Raw genomic sequence first — 27,023 nt, forward strand, 5'->3', positions numbered from 1 at the left:
AGTGGGAAGACAGGAAGTGGATGGGTGGTTTGAGTGGGTGTTTGGATGGATGGGTGGATAGTTGGTTAGTTGATTGAATGGATAAATGAATGTGGATGAATGGGTAGGGAGATGAGTGGGTGGTTGGACATATGGATGAGTGGTGGATGGAAGAAGGCAGCAGACCTGTTATGTATTCACGATGGGGTAGTTCTGGAGGCTGTGATCCTTGGGGTTGGGTGGAGAAGGGGGGCTTAGCATTGGGGACCTAGGGCAGCTCTAGGGGCCTGTAGATGCTGAAGTCCAGTGTGGATAATGGGAAAGGAGGGAGAAGACTTGTGGTTGGAAGGTAGCTGATTGGGGGCAGGGGACTGAAGGATAAGGATTGGCTGAGTGGAGTTTTCAATGACCTATAAATGACCCATGGGGGAACTTCTCTGCCCCCTCCCCACTCTTCTGGTGCTATTAGCAGGCCTAGCATTGGAAGAACCAGTAGGGTGATGAGGAGCTATTGGGGGCAGGGGGACAAGTGTGTTGTCATGGAAACAGACCCTCTCCCTGGACTCTCAGGCCGCGCGGCCCCTTTAAGGGTGACCCGCCTGGCCACTCCCAATATGGCGGCGCGCCCGCTGACCGCCCCCTCCCCGGGCGGCGCGGGGGGGGGAGGGGGGCCTGGACCTCCCCATCATGGCGGCGCGGCGGGGCTGTCGCGCTGAGGTCACGGCGGCGCGCCGGGGGGGCGGGGCGGCGGGGGGAGCGATTTAAAGGGACAATGTCCCCCGAGCGGTGGAGGCGGCGGCGGCTGCGGAGGCCGCGGCACCGGCACCGGGAGCGGCAGCGGCGGTAGCGGCAGCGACGGCCGCACCGAGGAGGGGAGCTTCGAACCCCGGCGCCTGGCCGGCGGCACCGCCTCCCCGGTGAGGCCCGGCCCGGCCTGGGGAGCCCGCGGGCGGGGCGGAGCCGGCGCGGGGAGGGGGAGGCCGGGGCCGGGCCGGGCCAGGCGGGACCCCCCGGGGCGGGGGGCGGGGGCGGGGCCTGCAGGGGCGGGGCCTGGTCGGGGGCGGGGCCGTTCCGGTGGGGGGGAGGAGCGGGGGTCTTGGGGCAGGTGTCCCCCCACCTCGGCGCGTCCCACGGGGTCTCCCGCCCCGAAGTGCACGGGCGGAGGGAGCGTCTCCCGGACCCTGGCCCAACGAGGGGTGCGCTGGCGCGGCGCCGCCCCCACCCCTGCGACCCCCGGGGGGCGTCCAGGCGGGAGGCCCCTTCCCACGCTGCCAAAGTGCTCCGAAGTTGCGGTCCCGCCTGTTCCCCGCGGGCAGTGCCCACCCGGTGGGCACCTGCAGGTGCTTCCTCTGGGCCTGGGCAGGGACCCCCGCCACGACTGCCAGGCCACGGACTGGCCCCCTGGGAGCCCCCAGGCCCCCGAGGGCAGCGCCTTCAGCCAGGCCTGGAGCCCGGGCCCCGCCCCGGTTGCCTGGGCCCGGCCTCCCCACCATCTCCCTGGGGAGGGCGCCTCATTCCTGCCCTTCACTTTCTGCCGTTACCTTGAAGGTATTTATAGGTGGAGAGGACAGCACCCACCCCCCACACACACACGGCCTCCCCAGGGTCCTCATTTCTGGACCAGGAGCCCCATCCGTCGTTTTTGTCCGCAGACTAGAGAAATCTTGGGAGGGAGGGATGGAAGAGCCCAGGCTGGGTATGCATGAGGGGTGATGTTGGGGAGAGGAAGGGTTAAAGCTGGGGTCACTTGAGGCTGTGTGTGAGGGTGAAAGGGTTAATGAGAACCCTAAGGTCCTGAGGGGATGGGGGTTGGAGTGTGGGAAAAGTGCAGAGGTAATGATGGGGGCACTTGGGATAGTGTCTAGGATCCGAGTGCAGAAGTGGCTGGGATGCCTGCTGAGGCATGGGCATAGGAGATGCATGTGCATGGATGCGAGGGCACAGTTGGGAAAAGTGCAGCAGTGTGTGAATGAAGGGAGGCACCTGGGAGAAGTGATAGGATTAATGTTGGAAGAAAACAAAGTGCATGAGTTTGCATGTGTAAAAATGGGGTAAACTGAGGCAGTACAGTACAGGAGCTGTGTAAAGAGGAGTTACCGGTGGGGAGACTGGGGCATACTGAGGATAGAGGCCATCTGGGATATGATGCATATGGATAAGGCCTCAGCACCCTTTACTCAGCTCTCCTGGGCTGGGAGGTAAACTGAGGCACTGAGCAGCAAGGGTGAGGATTGGGGCTTCAAGGGAGAAGAAACTGAGGCACCATCCCTTTCCTACCTCCCCTAAGCACCTATCTCTCTGCCCCCAGACCTACAATGCTTTGCTGAGCCAGCCTAGCAATTGAGTGGAGCCAGGCAGAGAGCATCCATGGATGGGCCCCTGGCAGGCGGCCTGGCCGCCCCAGATCGTCCTCGTGGCCCTGAGAGACTGCCTGGCCCAGCACCGAGGGAAGACATCGAAGGTGGGGCCGAGGCTGCTGAAGGGGAAGGTGGCATCTTCCGGTCCACCCATTACCTGCCTGTCACCAAGGAGGGACCCCGAGACATTCTGGATGGCAGAGGTGGCATTTCTGGTAAGAGGATGGGCCCTGTGGCCCTGGGGGAGCATCCAGCCTGGTCCCTGAGGTTCCAAGAGGGCTAGGTCACCCAGCCAAGCAGGGTTTGAGATGGGATTCTGATTCTGCTTGGGTCTAGAGCCTTCTCTTTGTACTCTGCTTATTTTCCCATTTTACGGATGTGAAAACAGAGGCCCTGGGAGCCAAAGACCTGATAAATGCCCCCCCACCCCATGGGTGGCTAGGAGCTGGGACTCGAACTCAGTTTTGCCCCGTTCCCTCCTTTGAGCACACTCATTGGGTCCAGGTGCCCAGCTTAGCACCCTGAACATACTGCCCTGAGAGCCCACTTGTTCCTCAGGCATACCCCATTCCCATCAGTCTATCCCAGCTCCCTCTTGCTGCACTGTCTTGGTGAGTCCTGCTCCTGAGCCATGGGCCAAAACAGCATGTGCCCTCTAGTGGCTGGGGAGGGACTGGGTAGTCAGGGACACCAGCTACCCCTTTGTGCCTTGGTTTACTCAGCAAAAGGGGATCTCACACTGTCCCCACCTCAAGATTTGTTATTCATTCATTAAATACTCGGCAACTACTATGTGTCAGGCTGTGTTCTAGGTGCTGGGGATACAGCCGTAAACAAAAGAGGCAAAACTCCCTTCCCACAGAGGCCTGACATTATGGTAGGAGGGACAGAAAACAACCAACTATATAAATAACGTAAGGACAGGTAGTGACAGGTGCCGTGAAGGTATTAAACAGAGGGCCAGGATCATGCCTGGAGGACCTGGGAAACCTCCCTGAGTGGGTGGAATTTGAGTGGAGCATTGAATGAATGGTGGGAAAGATAAGCCAGGTGGTGGGAACAGCAGGCGCAAAGGTCCTGTGGTGAGGAGGAGGACCAGGCGGGAGGAGCAGAGTGGTGGGGGCAGTGCAGGCTGATGCACCAGATGTCTCCCTTCATCTGCTTGGCCTGCCCTATAGGCCTTGGTTTCCAGGAACTTCCATGTACCTCATCAGGAATTTCCTACGTGCCAAGCCTTCTATGTGATCATCTCATGTCATTCTTAAAAGATCCCTGTAGGGTAGCTTCAGTTATAATCATCCTGTGCTAGAGATGGGAAAATTCAGGCCCTGAGGGGTTAAGTAAGTTGCCCATGGTCCCACAGCTGGCACTAACCTGGCTTGACAGCCCTCGTCTTTAACCACCACCCTGGGTCAAGGCATCCTTGACCTGCCCCAACTCACCCTTAGCAACATGCATAATATTAGTTCACATATTTTCAGAGCACCTTCTTGGGGCCACACACACACTCCATCCTCACCCTCATGGACCCTGCCATCTGGTGCTAGGGAGACTAACCAGCCACCAGGTGTTAGGACATAGTCACTGGGGCTGCAGTGGGTGAAGCCCAGCTGGGCCCAGCCTGGGGGCCTTCTGGAGTCCTGGATGAGGAACAGTGAGTCAGACACAGAGGGCAGGAGGAGTATAGGCATCAGGTTCCACATAAGCAATGGCATGGAGGTGATGGGTAGCACCCAAAGGTGTTACACAGGGGGATGACAGGGTGAGGCCACTGAGGGTGAGAGTATCCATGCTCAGGGAACCTTAGCAACCCCCTCCTCCAAACCGTTAGTAACCGAGGCCCGGAGGTTGGCAGGACCATGTTCCAGGTCATGCAGCTGGCCAGCCCTGGCAGGCCTGAGACCTTGATTTTGTGAGAACCCCAGGGAAGCAGGGTCTGGGGCCCCGAGTCCTCTCTGGGTCTGATTCTGAGGAATTGGTCACTTCTTCTCTACCGGGCAGAAGCCCCAGGTCTGGCAAGAGAGGGGGAAGGTAAGTAGGGAGGTAGGTAGGTGCCTCCTCACTTGCTCCAGGGAATCAACCAGGCTCCAGTGCATGTGCCTAGGGAGGGGGGGAATGTGGCTGCCAAAAGGGGGCCAGACCCACCCTTAATGATGTCCTTGAGCAAATGGGGGCATGCAACAGGGGTGGCTTGACCTGGGTGGGGTCACAGCCTGGAGGTTAGAGGAGGGCCTAGGCTTGGGACACGGCGCCTCCCCTGCTGCCCTCTCGGCCTGCTCGACCCCCCTTCCTGGCTCAGGCACCTGCCCTAGGAGTCTTGTGATGCCTATAAAATAGGAACAGCCTCTGGGGCTGCTGTTCCACCCCGAAGCCTGGGCCCTCCCTCACCCCAACCCTGCCCTTGGAGATCCCCAAAGGTACCCCTGGAGCAGCTACTTCTGAACTTCTCCATCTGGACACGGATGATTCCACTGCCTTCTCTCTCCTCTACTATGGCTATTGGCTTGGAGACCTCACAGCCTCCTTATAGTCCCCGCCTGACGTTTGGCCTCTCTCTCTTTGGCCTACTGGATGCCGCCAAGGCTTGGGGGGCTGAGACGGTCCACATGGATTGATGGAGTCTGGTGCGTGCTTGGCATTGGGACCAGGGGGCCAGGGGACAAACGACACATTATTTCTGCCCTTGCGTTGGGCCCCAGGCTGGGGAGGAAATCAGAGCATGGAGTGAGCTGACCCTGAGGCTCTCGGTCCAGCCTCCAGCTTCCAACCTGGCACACCTCTGGGCCAGCCCCGACCCCCGTCCCAGGCACCCTCACAGCCCTTTCTTCCCCCCTACCGCTGCGTCTCTGGATGGAGCATGTACTGTGTGATCTCCTTGGCATCCGCCGCTAGCCCTGAAAGATGGGTGGTAGCTGTCTCCTTTATACAGAGAAGGAAACAGGTGGGAAAGGTGTGCCTTTCGGTCACTGCTGGGCCTTGAACTTGGATCTGTCTGCCTCCAAAGTCTAGATTCTTGGCCATGCTGCCAAGCTGCCTGGCTTGGGGTTCCAGATGCTCGTGGATACCCTTCTCATTTTCCTTCTCTCATTTTCAAACCCTCCCGGGGACCCACAGATAGCAGGAATCCATGAGGGCCCTTTGACATGGCCACTGCCAAGGGCTGCATCCAGATACTTCGTCTGACCTGCAGTGACTTCTGGATCCCTGCCAGTCATGGAGGCCCCTGGGCAAGCCCCCCAGCCCCCAGGTGTCTTGGACACGGGGCCCTGCTTGGCCTGCTTCCTCCAAAATGCTGCCACTAAAAATAGGAGCCTCGCTGGAGCTGCTCAAAGAGGCCAACACAGCCCCCTGGCTCGTGGAATCCTTAGACAACGCCAATTGCAGAATCAACGAATCTGGGACGCCCAGAATCTCAGCAGCTGGGGTCCCAGAATCTCAGAAGCAGGACGCCCACACCCTCAGACTGCACCTTTAGGCTGTGCAGGGGCTTGATGCCACTGAATGACTTGCCCTCCCCCGAGTAGCTCACATTTATGATCTTGTGTTCTCAAGAGACCACATTTTTTTGAGGTCTCTCTCCCTTGGCTGGTCCAGGCCTTGCTTTCCTAACCCTCACGCCGTCTCCAACATCCACTTTGTCCTCCCACCCTGATACCCACCCTTGCATTTGAGCATACCCTTAGTCTGGCTCTGCTCCCCATCAGTCTACCCCAGGGGGCCTCGAATGGGGGGCCACTCTGCCTGCAAGGGACGCTTTGGCCATGTCTATAGACACCTTTTGTTGTCATGACTGCAGGGCCAGGGGCCAGGGGGCTACCAGCATCTAGTGGGGAGGGGCCAGGGATAATGTGCAACATCCCGCAGTGCACAGAAAATCATCCAACCCTACACGCCATAGTGCTGAGGCTGAGAAACAGCTCGAGACAGAGCAGATGTGTGTACCCCCATCGCCACCCTCACCTTCCAGAGGCCATGTGACGGTCACAGCCCTTCTCTCAGGCTCTGTAGAAAGACCCACAGACAGTGACCACAACTTTCTGATCCCCCCACGCCGCCCCTGATGGCACTTTTGATGCTTTGGCTCCTGAGAGTCAGCTCTCAATTTCCTGGGCAAATTGAACCATGGGGGATCGGAAAAAGAACTAGCCCTGGCCCTAGCCCTCTTTCTGGACCATCCTCTGGTTGAAGCTAATCCAGCAATTGCCTGTCAGGCTCTGGATGGGGCGCAAGTTCCCCCCGTGTGTTAACCTTGGCCCAGGCAGTTGGCCTGCACCCCAGCTGGCACATTCACCCATGTCGGGCGAGTGCGGCGGGCAGAAGAGGCACAGGCCAGGATTCCTGCGGTCGCTCCAGGCGTTGGCTCCACAGGCGGATAATGGAGAGTTGGCTCTATCTGTGTGAGAGGTCCCAGGAGGGGATTTGATTCTAGGACTTAGGCCTGGAAGGGGGCCTGGGAGGCAGGGACAGGCCCTCTGCAGCTCAGGCTTAGAGCTCCTCACTCATCATCTGGCAAGTGTTGGTTGAGCACCAGCTGTGTGCCAGGCACTGGGATGCTACAGTGAATTAGGCTGAAAAAGTCCCCGCCCTCAGCGGGTGCTTCATATGCTAGCAGGGACGCAGGCAGGCAGGCATCCGTAAGAGGAACCCGGTGATTTCAGAGAGTGTGAAGAAAGAAATGAAACAGGTGACAAGAGAGAAAGTCCTAGGGGATCCCTTTGGTGAGTGGCCAGGGAAGGACTCTCCAGACGGAAGGAATAGCCAATGCAGAGGCTCCGGCGTGGCCAGAAAAAGTTGGGTGCGCTTGAGGCGTCAAGAGGAGTCAGGGCAGAGTGAGTGAGGGGCAAGGAGAGGGAATGAGGCTGGAGAGACCTGGCGACATCCCACCTTGCAGGGCTTTGTAGCTAGTGGTTGGGAACCTAGCTTTTATCAGAGGTAGGATGAGAAGTCAGGTGAGTTTTTACCAGGGTGTGATTTTAAAAAATCACCTTGGCTGCTGGGTGGGGGCAGAGAGGAGGGTTGAAGGCAGGAAGCCCCAGGGGTCCCCCAGGAGACTCCTCCGAAGAGACCCCTTTCAAGGCTCAGGAGCACAGAGGCCAAAGGCCTCTCAGAGAGGGGTGGGGAGCCGGCTGGGCCCTTCCGAGGTGCCCGGCAGGGCTCCCGGAGCTGGGGTGTTGTGAAGGACCCCGGCCAGGGGGACCCCAGCCCCTCAGGGTCTCCCCTCTCTGTTGCAGACGGGCAGCCCCATCCCGGCCTCAGCGAAGCCCTCCCCCGTGCCACCTCCGCCACCCATCGGATCAGCAGCTGGTGAGTGCCACGCTGGCCCTGACCTCAGGGAGGGCAGGGGGGCAAGCAGGATGTGCCTAGGCCCAAAGGAAGCCCCCGGGGAGCGAGAAGGGGAAAGGAGGGAATCAGGAGGCCAGGCAGGAGGAGGTGGCTCCCAGCAGGCAAGCCCCTGGGCATGTGTAGGGGGTGGGGAAGACTGGGATGAACACAGACAGTCAACTCTCATTATCCCTGCCAGGAGCAGGGCCAGAGGGACAGGAGCCTGAAGGTTAGACCCTTGGAGTCCTGTCTCTGCCAGGTGACCCTTAGAATGATGCCAGGCCTCTCTAAGCCTCAGTTTCCCCATCTGTAAAATAGAGTCCCTAAGGCGCATCTCACAAACTGGCCTTGAGGACCCCAGGGAGGTTGGACAGGAGCAGGAACTGACAGCAATGGTGATAGCAGCGACCCTTTATTAAGTCTTGGTGGGTGCTCATATGTAATAAGCGTTACAATGGGTTAATGATAGCTCCCATTTGTTGAGCGCTTACTGTGGACTAGCCTCTTGGCAGAGGTTTACCCCACTGGATCTTTGCCATGGCCCTGGAGGGGGGGGGTGGTCCTGTTGGTGTCACATGTCACCGATGGGGCTGAGAGAGGTGATCCCGTGATTTCTGCTCGGCCTCTCGGTGGAACCCATTTCTATACCTGTTGGGTAGGCATGATCGATAACCCCTCCTGGAGGCAGGGTCCTGAAAATGAAAGGAGATTTATCAGCAACAGTCATGATAAGAACCCACGTTGGTTGTGGGCTTACCAGGAGCCAGGCATCTGGGGAAGTGAAGCATTTCCCCAGCACGGAGTTGTGTCCTCCTCTCCCTACACTTCCCGGGATCGGGGCCAAGGTCCTCATTTGAAGGCTTGTAGTTGCGACCATTTAAATGAGCACATACCTCATGTGAACTTTTCTTTGACTGTGGATATGAGAAAACTCCTTAGATGTTGTGTAAGGACACAGGGGCTCCTGGTTTTGGGGACTCGTTCCCATTTTTAGGATTGGAAAACTGAGGCTCAGTGAGGTTGTTTTGCCTTCCCCCTTTCCCCCAAAGGAGGTCAGGGTCCTTGGGGCCAGAGGCTGAGCAGGGTCCTTCAACCACTCTTGACTCTGCCCTTGCAAGAGGGGAGCTGCAGGGGAAAGGGCATTCCCCTGAGTTGTTTATGCCACTGAGTTGCACGAAATTTGCTGGAAGGTGAGACTAAATGAACTAAATCACCCCAGTTGGGGGAAAACCTCTTGGTCTTACGCAGCTGGGGGCACAGATCAGAGCCTTGGGTCCTCCTGGGAGACAGATGAGAGTTGACTGTGCCGCCAGACTCGAGGACATGCCTTGTGACCCTGGTATGACCCCTGGTGGACCCTGCATACTCTCCCACAAAGCAACGGGGCTGGGCTACATGGACAGGTGTGTCCTGGGAGCTGAATGTGGTTTTTGGTCCAACAGCTCTGGAAGGGCCACATCCACTCCCCCTACCTCCCCGCCCTCACCTCCACACTCCCGGCCCCTCTGAGGTCACCCTCAGGCTGGGTCTCTGGGGCTTGTCTCAGACTGCCTACAAGGACCCCCTCCCCTGCCCAAGGAAGGGAAACTGAGGCCTGTGGCTAACCTGTCCCCATTGGCACTTCCTTGCAGTTGCTGGGATGGAGGCAGCCTGGACTTCCAGCCGGGCTCCTCACCACCCCACCTCCTGGGCCACTTCCCTGGCCCCCCTGATGGCCAGGGGACCTGGGAGCACCCCCTGGTCCAGGAAGCCAGGGAGGGCATCCCATCTGAGCAGAGGTTCGAGGACTCGGTCATTGTGAGAACTCTGAAGCCCCACATTGAGCTTGAGGGATCTAGAAGGTTCTTGCACCATCAGGGTGAAGCGAAGCTCTTGGAGAAGGTCCCCCGGGGCCACCCCAGGTTCGACTGGCTCCGAGACACAGATGAGCAGGCCCCATCCCAGGATGCAGAGCTGCACCTGGACCTGCCGCCCCAGCCCCTGCCCCTCACCTCCTTCAGGACAGTGCTCGTCCCGGTGGAAGATACCACTAAGACGTTGGATGTGACGGTGGTGGACACCAGAGAGCACCTGGCAGACCTCGAAGGGCTGGCTCAGCCATCGGAGTGGGGCCTCCCCAGGTCGGCCTCGGAGGTGGCCACGCAGACCTGGACGGTGAACTCAGAGGCATCTGTGGAGCGGCTGCAGCCATTGCTGCCCCCGATCCGGACGGGGCCCTACCTGTGTGAGCTGCTGGAGGAGGTGGCCAAGGGAGTGGCCAGCCCAGATGAGGATGAGGACGAGGAGCCGGCCGTGTTCCCGTGCATCGAGTGCAGCATCTACTTCAAGCAGAAGGAGCACCTTCTGGAGCACATGAGCCAGCACCGCCGAGCCCCGGGCCAGGAGCCCCCCGCTGACTTGGCCCCACTGCTGGCCTGCGGAGAGTGCGGCTGGGCCTTCGCCGACCCCGGTGCCCTGGAGCAGCACCGGCAGTTGCACCAGGCCTCCCGGGAGAAGATCATCGAAGAGATCCAGAAACTGAAGCAGGTCCCCCCAGGCGACGAGGGCCGGGAGGCACGGCTGCAGTGCCCCAAGTGCATCTTTGGCACCAATTCCTCCAAGGCCTTTGTGCAGCATGCCAAACTGCACGTGCGCGAGCCTCCTGGCCAGCCTGCCAGGGAGCCCTTCAGGAGCGGCAGCGGGGCTGGCAGTCCAGGCCCTGATGCCACCACCCTCACCTACCGATCCTACCGAGCCTCCTCAAGGCTCAGGGGCTGCGTTTTCTGTGGCTTCCCTGCGCCCAGTGAGAGCCTGCTCAGGGAGCACATGAGGCTTGCACACGCCCAGCCGCACTGGGAGGACGATGCCGAGGCTTTTGAGGAGGACCCTGCCAGCCAGCCGGGCACTAGCCAGGATGCATATGCCCGCTTCCCTGATGCTGCTGAGGACTACTTTGGTAAAGCTGAACTGCTCTTGGCCCCCTCGTGGCAGGAGAACCCCGCTGGATATGACCCCAGCCTGGCCTTTGGCCCAGGCTGCCAACAGCTGGGCATGAGGGATTTCCCACTGTCAAAGCCCCTTCTGCACGGCTCAGACCAGAGGCCCCCCGGAAGGCCAGCCTTTCCCTCACCTCTAGCATCCACCCCCTACTCCTTACAGCCCAGTAGAAACAAGAGTGTGGTCCCCCCGCAGGGGCTCCCGGCCCAGCTGAGGGACCAGAGACACCCTTGGAGCGAAGAGGAGGAAGACATACCACTGGCCTCGGAAATGGACTTTTCCCCCGAAAATGGGGTTTTTCCACCCCTAGCTGCCCCTGGCCTCATCCCGCAGCTGGCCCTGGACCTGAAGCAGACCTTCCGGAAGGCTCTGAGGGCAGCTGAGGCCTCGCGGGCACAGCAGCAGCAGCTCCGAGGGATGGTGCCGCTTGTGCTGGTGGCAAAGCTGGGGCCACAGGTCATGGCTGCGGCGACCAGGGTGCCCCCAAGGCTGCAGCCTGAGGAGCTGGGGCTGGGGGGCGCCCATCCCCTGGACTTCTTGCTCCTGGAGGCGCCGCTGGGCGGCCCGCTGGGGCTGGATGCCCTCCTGGACGGGGACGCAGCGGTGGCCCTAAAGCACGAGGAGCGCAAGTGTCCCTACTGCCCCGATCGCTTCCACAACGGCATCGGCTTGGCCAACCATGTCCGGGGCCACCTGAACCGCGTGGGCGTCAGCTACAATGTGCGACATTTCATCTCTGCCGAGGAGGTGAAGGCCATTGAGCGCAGGTTCTCCTTCCAGAAGAAGAAGAAAAAAGGTAGGGCGGCTTCGCTCCGGCACCCACCTCCCTCCGAGGCCCAAGAGACGCACAGCCCGGCAGCTGAGTTCTGAACCGAGCAACCCTCACTCTAAATCCTCCCATAGTGCCAAGCAGGGGGAAGTCAGGGCCTCCCCTTCTGGAAGACTGGGAGCCGCGGCAGAGGCCACCACATCGGTGGAGGTGCGGGGACGCCCCAATGCCCTGGCCCTTCCGGCCGCTGGAGGAAGGAGTGTGGGTAGAGGAGGCAGCCCCAGGCAGGGAATGTCACTGATGTCTTCATTCGACAAATATTTATTGAGAGAGGTCCCCTCTGTTCTGGGCACCTGGGGACACAGCAGAGAACGAAACAGCAGTCCCTCCTCTCCTGGAGTTCATGGCCCAGTAATAGGAGGGTGGGACCCTGGCCGGCTTCAGAACCCCTGGGGCAGCCTGTGAGGTATGCAGATTCCCAGGCACTAGGGTTCTGATTCTGGAGGTCTGTCTCCAACACGAGTGCCCTGGGTGGTTCTGATGCTGGCAGACATGGATCCCACTTGAGGGAGGTGCTAGTGTGGTGTTTGAGTGTGTGTGTGAGCGTGCGTGTGTGCATGTGTTTGTGTGTGTATGCATGCACGCACATATGCATGCACTGAGGGTAAGGGGCAGGGGGCAGACAGCCACAAAATTAGGCATTTACAATGGTGAGTGACCAGGGCTGTGATGGAGGAAGCTGGGGGCTGGGGAAGCCCATAGGAGGTCCCTGACTCCACCTGGGGGCATCCAAGTGGGCTCCCAGAGGAGAACATCCCTTCCATTTGGCCATTTCTTCATTCAACAAAGATTTAATTGACAGCACTGGAGTGATAGTGAGCAAAAATAGGCATGCGCTCTAGACACGAGAAGGATATTAATCGAACACTCAGCCAAAGGATTGCAAATCCACAACTGGAGAAGGATTTCTGAGGGTGGAGTCCCTGATGCCAAGAACTATGTGAGGAGAAACCTAGAAGGTCAGGCAGAGGAGGCTTCTTGGAGTGGGAGGATGGGAGGACATGTGAGCACACAGGAGCTGATACAGACAGGAGGGTGAATGGCGAAGGGAAAGGGAGGTGTCCAGGGTCACAGGTGGCACTGGCTGTGTGATCTGTGTGGGAGAAAAGCCCCGGGAACAGGGAGGGCTGGGGCCAGAGAGTCACCCCTCCAGGCAGTCCATGTCTTCTCTCCCTCCACAGTGGCTAACTTTGACCCAGGCACCTTTAGCCTGATGCGCTGTGACTTCTGTGGGGCTGGCTTCGACACCCGGGCCGGCCTCTCCAGCCACGCCCGGGCCCACCTACGCGACTTCGGCATCACTAACTGGGAGCTCACCGTGTCGCCCATCAACATCCTGCAAGAGCTGCTGGCCACCTCTGCTGCTGAGCGGCCCCCCAGCCCCCTGGGCTGTGAACCTGGGGGGTCACCTAGCGGCTTCTTGACCTCGCGTCGGCCCCGCTTACCTCTCGCAGTGCCCTTTCCACCCACCTGGGCTGAGGACCCTGGGCCAGCCTACGGAGATGGTAAGGGGAGAGGGTGCGGATTGGGTTGGGGCCCTGACCCTTCTCAGGGGCCCAGAGAGATGCGACGGTGGGTGGGGGGGAGGGACAGCCACTTCGCTTTCCTGGTAGTGTTCCAAGTCACTTTACAAAGTATGCTGACAACTGTCCTTACAACTGCCCTGCCATTTAGAGGTTATTTTTGTTTTACTCAGGGGCTGGGCCAGGGCTACTTCTGGATCCAGTTCATCCCTGCCTTGCCTGACAGTGATTTTAACACACGCTTATTCAGCTCTTACTAGAAGCCAAATATGTTCTAAGCACTTTACAAACACAAACTTATTTACATCCTCACAATGACGCTATAAGGCAGGTGTTATTATTATCCCCATTTTACAGATGAGGAAACTGAGGTACAATGAAATTAATTAACTTGCCCAAGGACACACAGCCAGAAGGGGTGGGGCTGGGATTTGAAACCCCAAACAGGTCAGGCTCCAGTGTCCTTGCTCTTAGAAACATCTTCTGTCTAGAGCAGCGCTGTCTGATAGAACTTTCTGAGATGGAAAGGTTCTTTAGATACGTCTTCTGTAGGTCACTAATGGCCACATATGGCTATGGAGCACTTGAAATGTGGCTAGTGCAAGGTTAGTTGTAATTCTGTCAGACATTGCAGAGCTGGGGTCTACATTCCGGATTTTCCTTGGTGCCTACTTTGTCCAGCAGCATTGATAACCCTTCCCATAACTGAGTGCTCGTTGTATACTAAGGTTTCATCCCATTTATGCCTCAAAACCATTCCGTGGGGCTAAGGATTGTTGTGTTCTTGTTTTGTGGATAAGGAAACTGTAGGTCATCTGCTTTGCCACACAGCCACAAAGCAGCAGAGCTAGACTTCTGAACACCATGTTCGGTGGTCTCTCCATGGAGGACAGCTTGGGAAATTCAGAAGTAACATTTTGGTGAAGGAGCCTAGGGCTGGGCACCACTGAGGGAGTGGAAAGGTGAAGTACCCAGCCTTGAAAAGCCTGACTTTGTAGGAGCCTTAACTGAATCTCAAAGCAGAGAACTTGGCAGTGAGGAGTAGGTGGGCTCTGGGGAATGGAGAAGTTCCTGAACAGGGGGAACTGTCCAGGGGCTGCTTGGGGCTAAGGTTTCCTTCTGTTTCTCCTTCCTGTAGCTTCCAGGGTCCTACCTAGATCTGTACTCTGAACTCCGCTGGACCCATCTGCAAGCCCCCTTACCAGTGAAAGGCACCTGAGGGTCTGCAAAGTGGAGAGTGGTGCTATCAAAGCCCCCTCTCCTCCTTGGACAAGGAGACCGAGACACAGAAAGGACATAGTGGCTGGTTGAAGTCACAGTTTGGAAAGAGGCAGAGTAGGGACATGACCTCAGGCTTCTTGCCTCTGCTGAAGGCTGTCGCCAGGGCATTCAGCTCACATACCTGGCTAGGTTTGTGGTGTCTCAGGGCTGGCTGAGAAGTGGAGCTGGCTCTGAGGATGGCTGGGGGCACAGGAGGTAGTTGGTAAGCTACAGCCTTGCCCTCGTCTTTTGTCACTCTGGTAGAGGCCTGAAGGTCAGGCTCAAACTCCTTACTTGGCACTGGGTCAGGCCCCCCAGGGATGGCAGCCTGTGTCCAGCAGTCAGGTTCAGCTCTGGTCAACCTGTTTCCACCAGAAGACCTATGTGGCAGCCCTTAGTCAGTGTTGACAGAGATGGCCAAGCCATTGGGGTGTCAGGATTCAGTCTGGTACTGCCCTGGCCTTGTCCATAGGGTGGGGGATGGGGGGCTCTGATCAGGCTTTCGGTTATCACCTGGTGGGCGGGGGGGCCGTTAAGGAGTGGTTCAGAAGATCCTGGAAGCCTTGCCTTAAGGAAGGATGTCCAAGATTAAGGCTAGGTCTGGGCACCCGCCCGCACCGTTGTTTTTAGAAGCATCTCCCACATCACTAAGTGGGCCGTAGGGGGCGGGTGCCCGGTTGGGGGCGGGGCAACGGTCAGATTCTGGCCCCACTCAGCTGTCAAGGAACAGCTGGGGGCAATCGGTTTGGTGTTGGGGAGAAACAGGTTGTGCCTGAAATGGGGTGCTGGCGGTCGTGTGGGGAGTTCCGTAGGACTGCGGGACAGCGCCGGCGGGGGCGGGGGGACATTTGGCTACCAGGATGGTGTGGGATCCTCATAGCTGGGATCTGGTGTCTTCCAAGATCTCCAACACGGACGGAAGAATTCCAGGATAGGGAATGGAACAGGATTCCGGGGCAGGTCCTAGCTCCTCCCGTCGGGGCTCCAGGAGCCTGGATGCTGTTAAGACAAATGCGTGTGGTCGGAGGATTCCCATTTTAGCCTTAGGGGTGTTCGGGGTGGGGGGAAGAGCGTCCCGTCCTGTCCAGGCCAGGGGTGGGAGTGCAGTTGGCCGCCGTACTCCGCGCGGCGTACGTGCTTCCGCGAACCCGGGTGCGGGCGGCTCCCTGAGGCTCCAGCCCCATCCCCCAACCCCCGGCCCGCAGGGCCGGACAAGTGTTTCGCTCTGTCGCGGCGCTCGGCGCTCGGCCGGCCGCCCTGGGCGCGCCCCGAGGGGCGGGGCGGAACGGAGCGGGCTCGGCGGCGGCGCTCGGCGCTCGGCTGCTCCCGCCTGGGGCGGCCGCCCCGCGTGCGCCGGAGCCAAGATGGCCGCCTCCACCGCCCAGTGCCGAGTGACAAAAGCGGAGAGCAAGGCGGCGGCGGGGCCGCGCGCGGGGGGCGCCCGGGAGCGCGCGCCCGCTGGGGCGCCCCCGCCCAGCCCCCCGAGCCCGGGCCCCGCGGCCCTCCCCGCGCCGCCGCCGCCGCCACCGCCCCCGCCGCCACCGCCGCCGCCGCGGGACGGGCCCAAGGCCGAGCCGGAGCCGGGGCCCGGGCCGGCGCCCGCGCCGGGTAAGAGCCCGCGCCGGGGAGGGTGCGGGGAGGGCAAAGTCGGCATTCCGCCCGCCCCCTGCCGCCGTCCCCGACGCCCGCCGTCCAGTCTCCGGGACTCCCCCTCCCCCCCAGGCCCTCCAGTCGCGCGGGCCCCGGGCCTCCTGTCGCAGTTCGTAGGGTCCCGGGCTTCAGAAACACTCTCCGCCGCTGCTCCGTGGGACCCTCACCCCGTCTGACAGATGTTCCCTGTTCCCCTTGGAGCCCCGGGAGCGTCCCTCGCCACAGTCTCGGTCCCTCCGGCGCGGAAACCCACTCCAGGTCACTTCAGACACGGTCCCTACACCATCTGACAGACGCGCCCACTCCACCCGGCGACTTTGACAAAGTCCTCGGTGTCCCGGGCCCCGGTGGCCCCCCCTACCTGCCTTCTCCTTGCCTCCGTAGGACTCAAACTGAGCATAGGACCTGCATGGCTTCCTGCTCGTAGCACTGAACGACTCCAAAACCTCAACTAACACACAGTTTCTTCAGCCTCAGAGCTGTTTCCGTACCCTGAACGCTAAACCTGGGGATCAGCAGGCCACTCAGGCCCCCTTCTCTGAAAAATTAGACCATGAAAGCATACCTTCGACTCCCTGTTCTCATACACACCTCATTCAGGGAAGCTTCCTGACCTGACGGATGCCTCAGAAACTTCTGCAAAGTTCTGTGATTCCCACTCTTCCTGTCCCCATTCAGGATCCCGGCTGATCCAGGCTCCCAGTTCTCACCTTACCCCACTTAGGACTCAGCTTGTGATAAGCAGGCTACTGCGGAACCCCGAGTTCTCTCTGCAGCCCCAGCTGTCTTGTCTGGTGGAGGTTCCCCACAAGTCCTGTGGAGCCTCCTTCCTGTCCTTGCCTCCTCGTCTCTGCATTGCTTCTCTGGCCTCTGACTCTGGCCATCTCTTACTGGATTCCCCTTCTGACTGCCACCTACCTGCTTCCAAGACTGACATGCTTCGCTGCACAAGTTCTGCCCAGAAAGATATTTTGTCAGACCTAGAATAGGAGTCACTGTCCCAACCAGTGTGTGTTCTGGGTGGGTGGAAGCTGCTCCTAGTCCCCCCTGTCAGTATGCAGCCTTGACATCCTGGTGCTTGGGGTTTGGATGGAGCCTCTGCTCTCATAGGGTGAGTTGCCTCCCAGAGTGAGAGCAGATGCCAAAGATGAGGAAGAAGGCTCCATGCCCCCACTCTCAGTCTTTGTGGGGGTAGACAGCTCATGCCCAGCCTGGGCTGAGCTTGTTTTCCTAACCTCACAGGCCTGGGTTCTGAGGAAAACACAATGGTGGCCATGGACTTGGGCTCCCCCCCGCTCCCCAAGAAGAGCCTGCCTGTCCCTGGGCCCTTGGAGCAGGTGGCCAATCGGCTGAGTAGCAAAGTGGCTGCAGAGGTTCCTCATGGCAGCAAGCAGGAGCTGCCAGATCTCAAGGGTGAGTGACCCAGGTGGCAAGGTGGGGGTGCTGGCCAGGCTGGTCACACTCACGGGAACTCTTGGGCCTGGGGTTAGTGTGAGGTCAACAGCTTTCTCTTCACCCCAAGGCACTAAGGAGACATCTGGTTGTCTTCTGTCCAGCTTCTGCTGCCCTGGGCGAGCATGGTCTTGAGCTGTACCCTCACTGGGTGGGGGAGGGGCATCCAGGGAAACAGCATGGTTTTCAAGAGCTCACACTTAGACTCAGTTCATTTGCTGACTTTGGCCCTCATTAGCTGTGTGATCTTCTGTGTGATACTGTCTTGTCTGTATGTTGATATTGAGATCATTATTGAGTAGTTGACAGGCACTGCGCTGGACTCCAGGGATGTGAGAGAGCGGAACAGACCTGGCACTTGTCCTTGGAGTCATTGAAATTGGGGAGCAGGATGGCAGAGAAGGAGACAGGCAGTGATAAGGGCTCTGCAGAATAGGGTGTAGGGCACCACAGGGACTGTGGCTGGGCCATCCAACCCAGTGTTTGGGGCTTGAGTTGAGCTGCAGAGGCTGGCTAGGACAGTTCTGGGAAGCGTGTGACTGGCAGGTCAGTGTTTTTGTGAACACCTCTTGCCGGTACACCCTGGTATGTTGGATATCCGAAAGGCGTTCTACTGACTGGACCACAGAAGGACTCTGCCTCCTGCTGTGTGCCCTTGGGCACAACTCTTCCCTCTCTGAGACTCAGTTTCCTTATTTGCAAACTGGACAGGCTGATTTCTGCCTTATTAGGGTCATTTTAAGGATCAGGGAGGCTTGCAGGGAGCCTGGGTGAGTGGGGTCCTGGGAGGAGGAGAAGTGGGGAGGGCAGGGCTCAAAGAGCCTCACAGCCAGCTCTCTTGGCCTCCATCTCGCCCTCCAGCCCAGAGCCTGACCACCTGCGAGGTCTGCGGTGCCTGCTTTGAGACACGCAAGGGCCTGTCCAGCCACGCACGCTCCCACCTGCGGCAGCTGGGGGTGGCCGAGTCGGAGAGCAGCGGTGCCCCCATTGACCTCCTCTACGAGCTCGTGAAGCAGAAGGGCTTGCCCGACACACCCCTCGGGCTGCCCCCGGGCCTGTCTAAGAAGTCCAACTCACCGAAGGAGGTGGTCGCTGGGGCCCCCCGGCCTGGCCTGCTTGCCTTGGCCAAGCCCTTGGATGCCCCTGCTGTCAACAAGGCCATCAAGTCACCTCCTGGCTTCTCGACCAAGGGCTTGGCCCACCCACCCAGCTCCCCACTCCTCAAGAAGGCACCACTGGCCCTGGCGGGCTCCCCTACCCCCAAGAATCCTGAGGACAAGAGCCCCCAGCTGTCCCTGAGCCCCCGGCCAGCCTCCCCAAAGGCACAGTGGCCCCAGTCTGAGGACGAAGGGCCCCTGAACCTCAGTGAGTGCGGGTCCCGGGAGCTGAGGGAGGTCCTGGCACAGGGAGGGCTGCAGAGCCCAGGGTGGGGACAATGGGGACTACAGCTCCTATGTCCTGGGTCCGCTGGGTCAGAATGTTGGTCAGAGCACTGTGTCTCCTGTTGGGCTGGCCATGCAGCATATTATCATCTGCCTCCCACTGTACTTTGCTGTTCTTCCCCCTGGAGGCCTGGCTGTGGCTGCTGAGCCTGCCAGGGTCATCCTCACCACTTAGGGGCACTCTTGGCCTTCTCTGAGCCTAAGGGTTGGGGCAGTGAAGGTAATCAGAACTCCTGTGGGCCTGGCTTCTCCAGAGGGGCATCTTGGGTCCTATAGGCAGGCAGATGGCCCACCTGGCAGGAGGTCCTGTAGTTGGCCCTGTCTTCACATCTTCCTGGCCGTCTGTGCAGAGGCACCTCTCATGTGCCTATGGGTGGAGCCATACCTCCTGGGCTGCCTGTGGGCATGACAAAGAAGGGTTTGGGAAGAACCACTCCCCTCCCTCCCCGGTGCAGTGAGCAGGTTTAGCATGGTGTCCCTTAGGAAGTCAGGCCTTCCCACACATTTGTGGGTGTTAGCCTGGGGTGAGCCCAGGGTCTGGCCCCCTGCCCAACGGGGCACCCCAGTTGGCACCTCATGTTCCCATGAAGCTGCTTCCACTGTCTGCTCTGCTTTCAGGAGCAAGGCCTTGAGCAGGTCTGCCCTTGGCTGTATGATGCTTGGCAGCTGGGTGAGGCCCCTGCTTTGCACCCACACAGCTCCCACAGCTGGGGTCCCAGGGAAGAGTGCCTGGGAGCATCAGATTGTGCCACTGGAATTTGGCCACCACCTCTCCACCCCACATCCTTAAGTTCTCCACACTCACCTTGATGCGAAAGGGCTAGGCAGGGAACAGGACTTTTGTTTCCCAAAATCTCTTAAAATAAATCTGCGGCATGAGTCTTGATCCCCAAACGGCCTGGGCAGCCTTGAATCATATCAGGTCTTCTTGCCTCAGTCCCCCAGGGCCGGCCAAGGTGGCGGCCGTGAACCCCCCCCCTGTGTTTTGTCTCCGCAGCTTTAGATAGTGACGGGGGCAGAGAGCTGGACTGCCAGCTGTGCGGTGCCTGGTTTGAGACCCGCAAGGGCCTGTCCAGCCACGCCCGCGCCCACCTGCGCCACCTGGGCGTCAGCGACCCGGACGCCAAGGGATCCCCCATAGACGTGCTCCACGGGCTCATCAGGAGGGACGGCGTCCAGATCCGCCTCCCACCCGGGCGCGGCACCCTGGCCCAGCTGGGGCGGCCTCCTCCCACCTCTGCGGCCCTCTCCTTGCTCCCCCCCCCACCGCCGGCCAAGAAGGCCAAGCTGAAGGCCGCGGGTACGGCCAGCCCCTGGGGGAAGCAGGACCTCTCGGCCGCCGCAGCCGCCGGCATTTTCTGGGCCTCTGATGTGGAGCCGTCTCCTCTCAACCTCTGTAGGTTCTCGCTTCAGCCGCTCCCTCCTCCCTGCGGGCCCTGGAGCCCCTCCCGGGGGGGGTCGCAGCCCCCTCCCTACTCCTTTCCTGCTGGGGCAGGGAGTAGACAGGGGCCCTTGGCAGTGGGCTGGTTCTGCCCAGAGATCTTGTTGGCAGTTGGCTACTAGGCCCTCTCTCTTGGCCTTTGACCTCCATGACTGTGACCTTCCCTGAGAATAAAGGCCAAGGGTGGGGTGCTGCCTTTTGGTGTGGAAAGTGTCCATGGTTGCCCCTGGTCTGGATGGTATTTGGCACTTAGGCTACTACTTCCTGCCCTCTTGCCCCCATCCTTGTCGGGACCTGGGACCCGCAGAGCTGTGGAGTCTTGGTTCCATCCTCTGCCAGGACCAAGGGCCCATGCGCTCCCTGGAGCCTCCCCTCAATCCTGCTGAGTGTCTGGCCCTTGCCCCACTCCTCAGTTCCCTCGCTTGCACCTGCCCTCCACCACTACCCCAGCCTGTGGGCATGCTGCTGCCCATGCCCAGCCGACCAGGAGACCCACAGACAAGAATGCTAATGATACCCACGATGCTAATTACTCCTTTCTCCTGCTGCAGCCTCGGGCCCAGAGCCAGCTCGAGATATCCGCTGTGAGTTCTGTGGTGAGTTCTTCGAGAACCGCAAGGGCCTATCAAGTCACGCACGCTCGCACCTGCGGCAGATGGGCGTGACCGAGTGGTATGTCAACGGCTCACCCATTGACACACTACGGGAGATCCTCAAGAGACGGACCCAGTCCCGGCCTGGTGGCCCCGCTAACCCACCAGGGCCGAGCCCAAAAGCCCTGGCCAAGGTGGTGGGCAGCGGAGGTCCTGGCAGCTCACTGGAAGCCCGTAGCCCCGCAGACCTTCACCTCTCACCCCTGGCCAAGAAGTTGCCACCGCCACCAGGCAGCCCCCTGGGCCACTCACCAACTGCCTCTCCTCCTCCCACGGCCCGGAAGATGTTCCCAGGCCTGGCCGCACCCTCCCTGCCCAAGAAGCTGAAGCCTGAACAAATGCGGGTGGAGATCAAACGGGAGATGCTGCCAGGGGCCCTTCATGGGGAGCCACACCCATCCGAGGGTCCCTGGGTGGCGCCACGGGAAGACATGGCCCCCCTGAACCTGTGTAAGTGTGACCCCGGGGGCAGGGCAGTGAGAGCAGGTAGAGGGTTCTCCCTCCGCCCACACCCACACTTCATGGGTACCCAGAGCACCCAGGGTAGAAATAGAAGGGAGGATACACAGGTCCAGAGAACAAGGGGTTAGCTATGCATTCTTGCTATGCAGACCCTCAGCTGAGCTGCTGCTTTATTCTCCATCCACACTGGGGAGGCAGAATTGTGCCATTCAATTATGCCCAGAAGATTTTACCTCTTGGGCCACCATCAGTCAATTGGTAGTGTCTACCAACCAGGTTCCTAGGGAGAAAGATTGCAGGGGTCAATTAGTGATGTCTGCCATGGGCGGGAGTATAGGGACTGGAAGTGGGAGGCTGCACCTTCTTTCTGACATTCCTGGTCGCTAAGTTGTTTAACATTTGAAGCTGGGTTTAGGTTAAGTGCTCAGCTCTTCCACTCCAGCAATATGTGACCTTGGGCGAGTTTCCTCTTTCTGGAAGTAGAAGATAAGCATGGTCCGAGCTCTGTATAGTTCCAGAGTGGTGTAAAGCACTTAGGACGGTGCCTGCTTAAACGAAGCCATGTGTATGCAGGAGTCAGTAGTCGTACTGTCCCTGTCACTGTTCTTTCTGCTCAGCTGGCTGAGTTGTATGCTGAGCAGGTGAGGATGGCCCAGGCCTCTGCCTCAGTGCTCAGGTGTATTTCATACCAGCTGTGTGCCACATGCTTGGAGCTGCTCCCTCCAGGTGGAGGTTTTCATCTGCATTTTGTAGAGGAGGAAACTGAGGCTCAGAGGGGAAGTGGTTTGCCCAGTGTAACATAGGGGGGTCACAGCCAAGCTGGTGTCTGAGCCCAGGATCGAGGAAGTGCTTGCTCCTCACTGCTTCTCGATGTCACAGGGAATCATCTTGAAGCCAGCTAGAATTTGAGGTGACAGAACAAACAGAAGGGCTGAATGTACACAAGGGCCCCTGGAAGCGGATGAGGGAGCGGGTCATTTGGGTCTGGGGCTGCATGGACGGGACAGCCAGGCACTTAACATAAGCCTTGAGCTTGGAGGCTTACCGCCGCAGCAGCCGCCTCCTTCTCCTCCCCCTCCCTCCACCCTGGACCCCCTGCAGCGTCCCGGGCAGAGCCTGTGCGTGACATCCGCTGTGAGTTCTGCGGTGAGTTCTTCGAGAACCGCAAGGGCCTGTCGAGCCATGCGCGCTCCCACCTGCGGCAGATGGGCGTGACCGAGTGGTCTGTCAACGGCTCGCCCATCGACACGCTGCGGGAGATCCTCAAGAAGAAGTCCAAACCGTGCCTCATCAAGAAAGAGCCGCCAGCCGGAGACCTGGCCCCTGCCTTGGCTGAGGATGGGGCTCCCACGGCTGCTCCTGGGCCTGTGCAGGCCCCCCTGCCACTGGCGCCAATGGCGGGCCGCCCAGGCAAACCAGGAGCTGGGCCGGCCCAGGTTCCTCGAGAGCTCAGCCTGGCACCCATCACCGGTGCCAAGCCCGCAGCCACTGGCTACCTGGGCTCAGTGGCAGCCAAGCGGCCCCTGCAGGAGGACCGCCTCCTCCCAGCAGAGGTCAAGGCCAAGACCTACATCCAGACCGAACTGCCCTTCAAGGCAAAGACCCTTCACGAGAAGACCTCCCACTCCTGTAAGCAGTGGGTGGCAGGGTCCTGGGAGGGCATCTGCTGGGGCCTGCAGGGCCTGGCAGTGCCACGCACACACTGACACCCAGCAGGGGCCCATGGCAAGGCCCCAGTGGGAGGCGGGACTGACTCCTGACCTGGGCAGGGCCTTCTGGGTACTCTTGTTCCCTTTGGGCTGGGACTCAGCAGCACCCCCTCTGCCTGCAGCCACTGAGGCCTGCTGTGAGCTGTGTGGCCTTTACTTCGAAAACCGCAAGGCCCTGGCCAGCCACGCGCGGGCGCACCTGCGGCAATTTGGCGTGACCGAGTGGTGTGTGAACGGCTCACCCATTGAGACACTGAGCGAGTGGATCAAGCACCGGCCCCAGAAGGTGGGGGCCTACCGCAGCTACATCCAGGGCGGCCGCCCCTTCACCAAGAAGTTCCGCAGTGCCGGCCATGGCCGTGACAGCGACAAGCGGCCGCCCCTAGGGCTGGCACCTGGGGGCCTGGCTGTGGTGGGCCGCAGTGCTGGGGGTGAGCCAGGGCCTGAGGCTGGCCGGGCAGCTGACAGTGGTGAGCGGCCTCTGGCAGCCAGCCCGCCAGGCACTGTGAAGGCCGAGGAGCACCAGCGGCAGAACATCAACAGTGAGTGCTGGTGGAAGGTGGTTTTGAGGGTGGGGGACACCTGCCACCGGGGTTCTCCACTGTGCATCTGCCCTTAGTCACTTCCCCAGTGGCTCACCCATTCTCCCCTCTGGGCACCATCCCACCTGTCCTGAGGCCCAGGCAGCGTCCAGTCACCAGCTGTCCTGTCTTACAGTTCCCCAGAGCCTCCACCCTTTGCTTGCTAAAGGCAGGAACTTTCCCAGGAGTCTTGCCCCCTGGCTTATCTCCTGTCCCTCCCTTCACCTTTCCCCACCTCAGAATTTGAGCGCCGACAAGCCCGCCCTCCAGAGGCCTCTGCGGTCCGGGGAGGCGAAGAGGCCAATGATCTACAGCAGAAGCTGGAGGAGGTGCGGCAGCCCCCGCCCCGGGTCCGGCCAGTCCCCTCCCTGGTACCCCGGCCCCCCCAGACATCACTGGTCAAATTTGTTGGCAACATCTACACCCTCAAGTGCAGGTATGCAGCCCCCTGGGGCAGTGGGGAGAAAGTCCACCCACCTGGGGCTTGGTCACCCAGAGCCTCTGAACAAGATGGGTTGGTGGGGGTCAGGAGATACAGCCTCAAGGACTGCCTTAAAGTGTGGCTGGACCCAGGCTAAGGACTTCTCAACAGACAGCGGCACCTCAGAGCATTAAGCTGGGACCCTGAGGGTTGACCTTGAGCAAGGACTTCCTGCCCCATGCCTCAATATTCCCACCTATAAAATGGGGTTAATAACAGATTTGCTGTGAGGATTAAAAAAATTGAATATTTATAAAGCACTCGAACTATGTCTAACATAGGGTAAGCACTCAGTGAGTGTTTGCCTGATTAAGGAAAATCTAGGTCTTAGTTCATTTTTACCAAAGTCCAGGCGTACATCCCAGGCCAGGAAACTGGGTCTGAGACTTAAGGTGGCCTGCCTCAGGCCACATAGGCCAAGTCAGAAGCAAGATTTGAACTCAAGTCTTCAGAGCCACGAGCTCAGGTCCTGGGCCCCTGTTCACTGAGGCCTCCCTCAAGCGCAGGGAGTTGGTGAGTTGGGTGCATGAGCAGGGTGGGTGTGAGTTAGTGCCCAACCCCTTTTCCCCAGCTGCTGTCCTTCTGTCCTGGAGCCTGGCGGGGTAGGGCCTGCCTCTCTGGGCTCTCTCCCCTTTCAGATCACATCCTTCAGTCAGATGGCAGAGGGACTTGGGAAGCCCGATGGCACTTCCCCAGCATCAGAGCCAGCAGACTGCCCTGAGCGTAGAGATGGGGGTCATTAGGGGACCCTACCGTGATCCTGGGATGGGTACAGGTACCTGTCTGTGAGGAAACATGTGGCGTCTGGGTCCCCGTCCCTGAACTTCTTGGCTGGCTCTCTCCACGCTGAGTAGTGGCAGGAGTGCCCGATGCTCAGGGACAGGGGCAGGCCTACACATCTGCCTCTCCTCATGCAGTGGCCATTCTTCTCTCTTTTTCTGTTCCTCCACACAGGTTCTGTGAGGTGGAATTCCAGGGGCCCCTCTCTATCCAGGAGGAGTGGGTGCGGCACTTACAGCGGCACATCCTGGAGATGAATTTCTCCAAAGCGGACCCCCCGCCTGAGGAGCCCCGGGCCCTGCAGGCACAGACAGCGGCGGCAGACGCGCCCTAACACAGAAGCATTCCAAATTCCCTCTCGTGCCACCTCCGTCTCTTTCTCCTCCGTCTCTTCCACCCTCTCCTCCCTCTTTCTTTTCCGTTTCCAAAGGAGCAAGCCAAAACCTCAAACCGGTACCCCTTGGGGGCCGGGCACACTACAGCCGGGGCACCAGGAGCCAGCTAGCGGCCCTTCCCCCAGCCCGAGGGCTCTGGGGCCACACACAGCGCATCTTCCTTCAGCGTGTGCCCACCTGGTCCAGCAGGGGGAGAGGCCAGGTCTCTTGTGGTGGCAGCTGATCTGGTCAAGGGGAGGAAGGCCAGCGCTCCCCCCGCATCTAGCAGCCAGGCGGGGCTGTTTGCCATCCGTGGCCATTTGCAAAGACCCCAAAGACCCCTGTCTTGGTTCCCTCTTGCCCCTGTGAATATCCTCGCACACATGTACACAGACACGCACATACACACATGCACACACGCACCTCGTGAGACCCGGGATCTGCCCCAGCCCCCCAGTTCCTGAGTCAAACGACCACATCATGCCACGGTGCTTGCTCAGGGGAAGGCACGCTCCCTCTGAGGGCCTGCTGGGGCCTGGGAGCCCCCCACTGAGCCCATGATGCCACGGAAATCCTTATTGGCCGCCCCCCCCCAACCAGAGGGGCCTTCCCAGCCTGGAAGAGCTCAGAGCTGACAGCTGCCTCCTGCCATGTCAAGGCCCCCCCACAGCCTTGGGGGACTCCGGGGCCCAGGAGGGGGTGGGGATGGGACTCTCCTCCCCCACCCCCACTCCCCTCCCTCTTTTCACTGTTGCTTTCTATGTATAGCTCCCTAGACCTTTCACTTTTTTAAAAACGCGTTTTGTGTAGAGAATAAGGAACGTGGATCTTTTTATTTTGCAATCCTGGGCCAGCTAGAGACCGGGAGCTGATTGACCTTTTAACTTTTTTCAGTGGCCACATTTTGGTTATCGATGTACCTAGAAGTATGTAAATTAGATTAAATTTCTCTTCTGGAAACACCCCAGGGCAGGCGGCCAGCGTGTGTTTCTCTGTCGAGTGGACAGGCTGGCATCGCCTGGCAGCCGGGGCTGGGATCGAGCCGCCTCCTCCCAGAGCCCCTGGAGGCCCTGGGTTTTCCTGTTGGCTGCCAAGCTGACCAGACCCAGCTGGGGATAAGCCCAAGTCCCCAGCTGTTGGCCCTCAATGGCATGGTTTGTGGGGGGCTCTGGCTGGCTGGCTAGCTGGCTGGCTGGCGAAGCAGCTCCCGTGAGCAGTGGAGAGGAACCAAGACTCTGGGCAGCTGGTCTAGGAAGGGAGCCAGGATGAAGTGATGAAGCTGGAAGGGCTCTCCAAGGGCAGGAGCTGTCCAGTGAGGGTGTGGGGGACCTGCCGGGTGGGGGGAGGGCGCACAGTTGCTGGCAGCCTTCAGAGAACTGGGGCCAGCCTGCCTTCAAGACATGTGACTTGTCTGGAGACACAGGCACCCTGAACCCGAATCACACGAGGGGAAAACGGAGCTGTTGGCTCCTTCGCAATGTTATTTATTTTCTCGCTCTGCAAATGTTTATTGAACATTTCTGAGATTTTAAGAGATTTTGTTGGCTGCTCCTTCTTGTTTATTGCATGTGGTTTTTCAGCTCATCATTTTCACTTCGATGGCCAAGGGCTGGAAAGTGGAAATAACCTCATGGAGTGTAGAGGCCTCCTCTACCCCCAATGCTATTGCCCCAGGCCTCCCACCATGCCCCTGCCTGGGAGGGACAGGCTAACAAGCTGCGATAACATGCCCATGAGAGTGGTCTTGGCCTG

At 59.7% G+C, this 27,023-nt stretch overlaps 1 protein-coding gene across 9 annotated transcripts; it reads left to right on the top strand.

The window, feature by feature from the left end:
- Nucleotides 1-736: 736 nt before the first annotated feature.
- On the top strand, nt 737-26,808 carry WIZ (WIZ zinc finger). 9 transcript variants are annotated; one of them, XM_045862800.3, is made up of 13 exons: nt 738-896; nt 2,288-2,551; nt 7,568-7,640; nt 9,290-11,430; nt 12,645-12,968; nt 17,139-17,309; nt 18,210-18,713; nt 19,788-20,186; nt 20,783-21,334; nt 22,448-22,975; nt 23,178-23,597; nt 23,877-24,072; nt 25,072-26,808. In XM_045862800.3, the coding sequence occupies exons 2-13, from the start codon at nt 2,347-2,349 to the stop codon at nt 25,229-25,231; spliced, it is 5,673 nt and encodes a 1,890-aa protein (XP_045718756.2). In that variant the 5' UTR covers nt 738-896; nt 2,288-2,346; the 3' UTR covers nt 25,232-26,808. The 9 variants fall into 9 exon arrangements, with proteins under 9 accessions (XP_064454565.1, XP_045718756.2, XP_064454564.1 ...); XM_064598494.1 differs by having other exon boundaries at nt 9,659-11,430; XM_064598495.1 differs by lacking the exon at nt 22,448-22,975 and having other exon boundaries at nt 737-896.
- The last annotated feature ends 215 nt before the right edge of the window (nt 26,809-27,023 follow it).

The sequence above is a fragment of the Mirounga angustirostris genome, unplaced genomic scaffold, assembly GCF_029215605.1.
Source record: "Mirounga angustirostris isolate CCGP_5_RB_7025 unplaced genomic scaffold, mMirAng1.0.hap1 SCAF_1, whole genome shotgun sequence".
In the NCBI taxonomy this organism is placed as follows: domain Eukaryota; kingdom Metazoa; phylum Chordata; class Mammalia; order Carnivora; family Phocidae; genus Mirounga; species Mirounga angustirostris.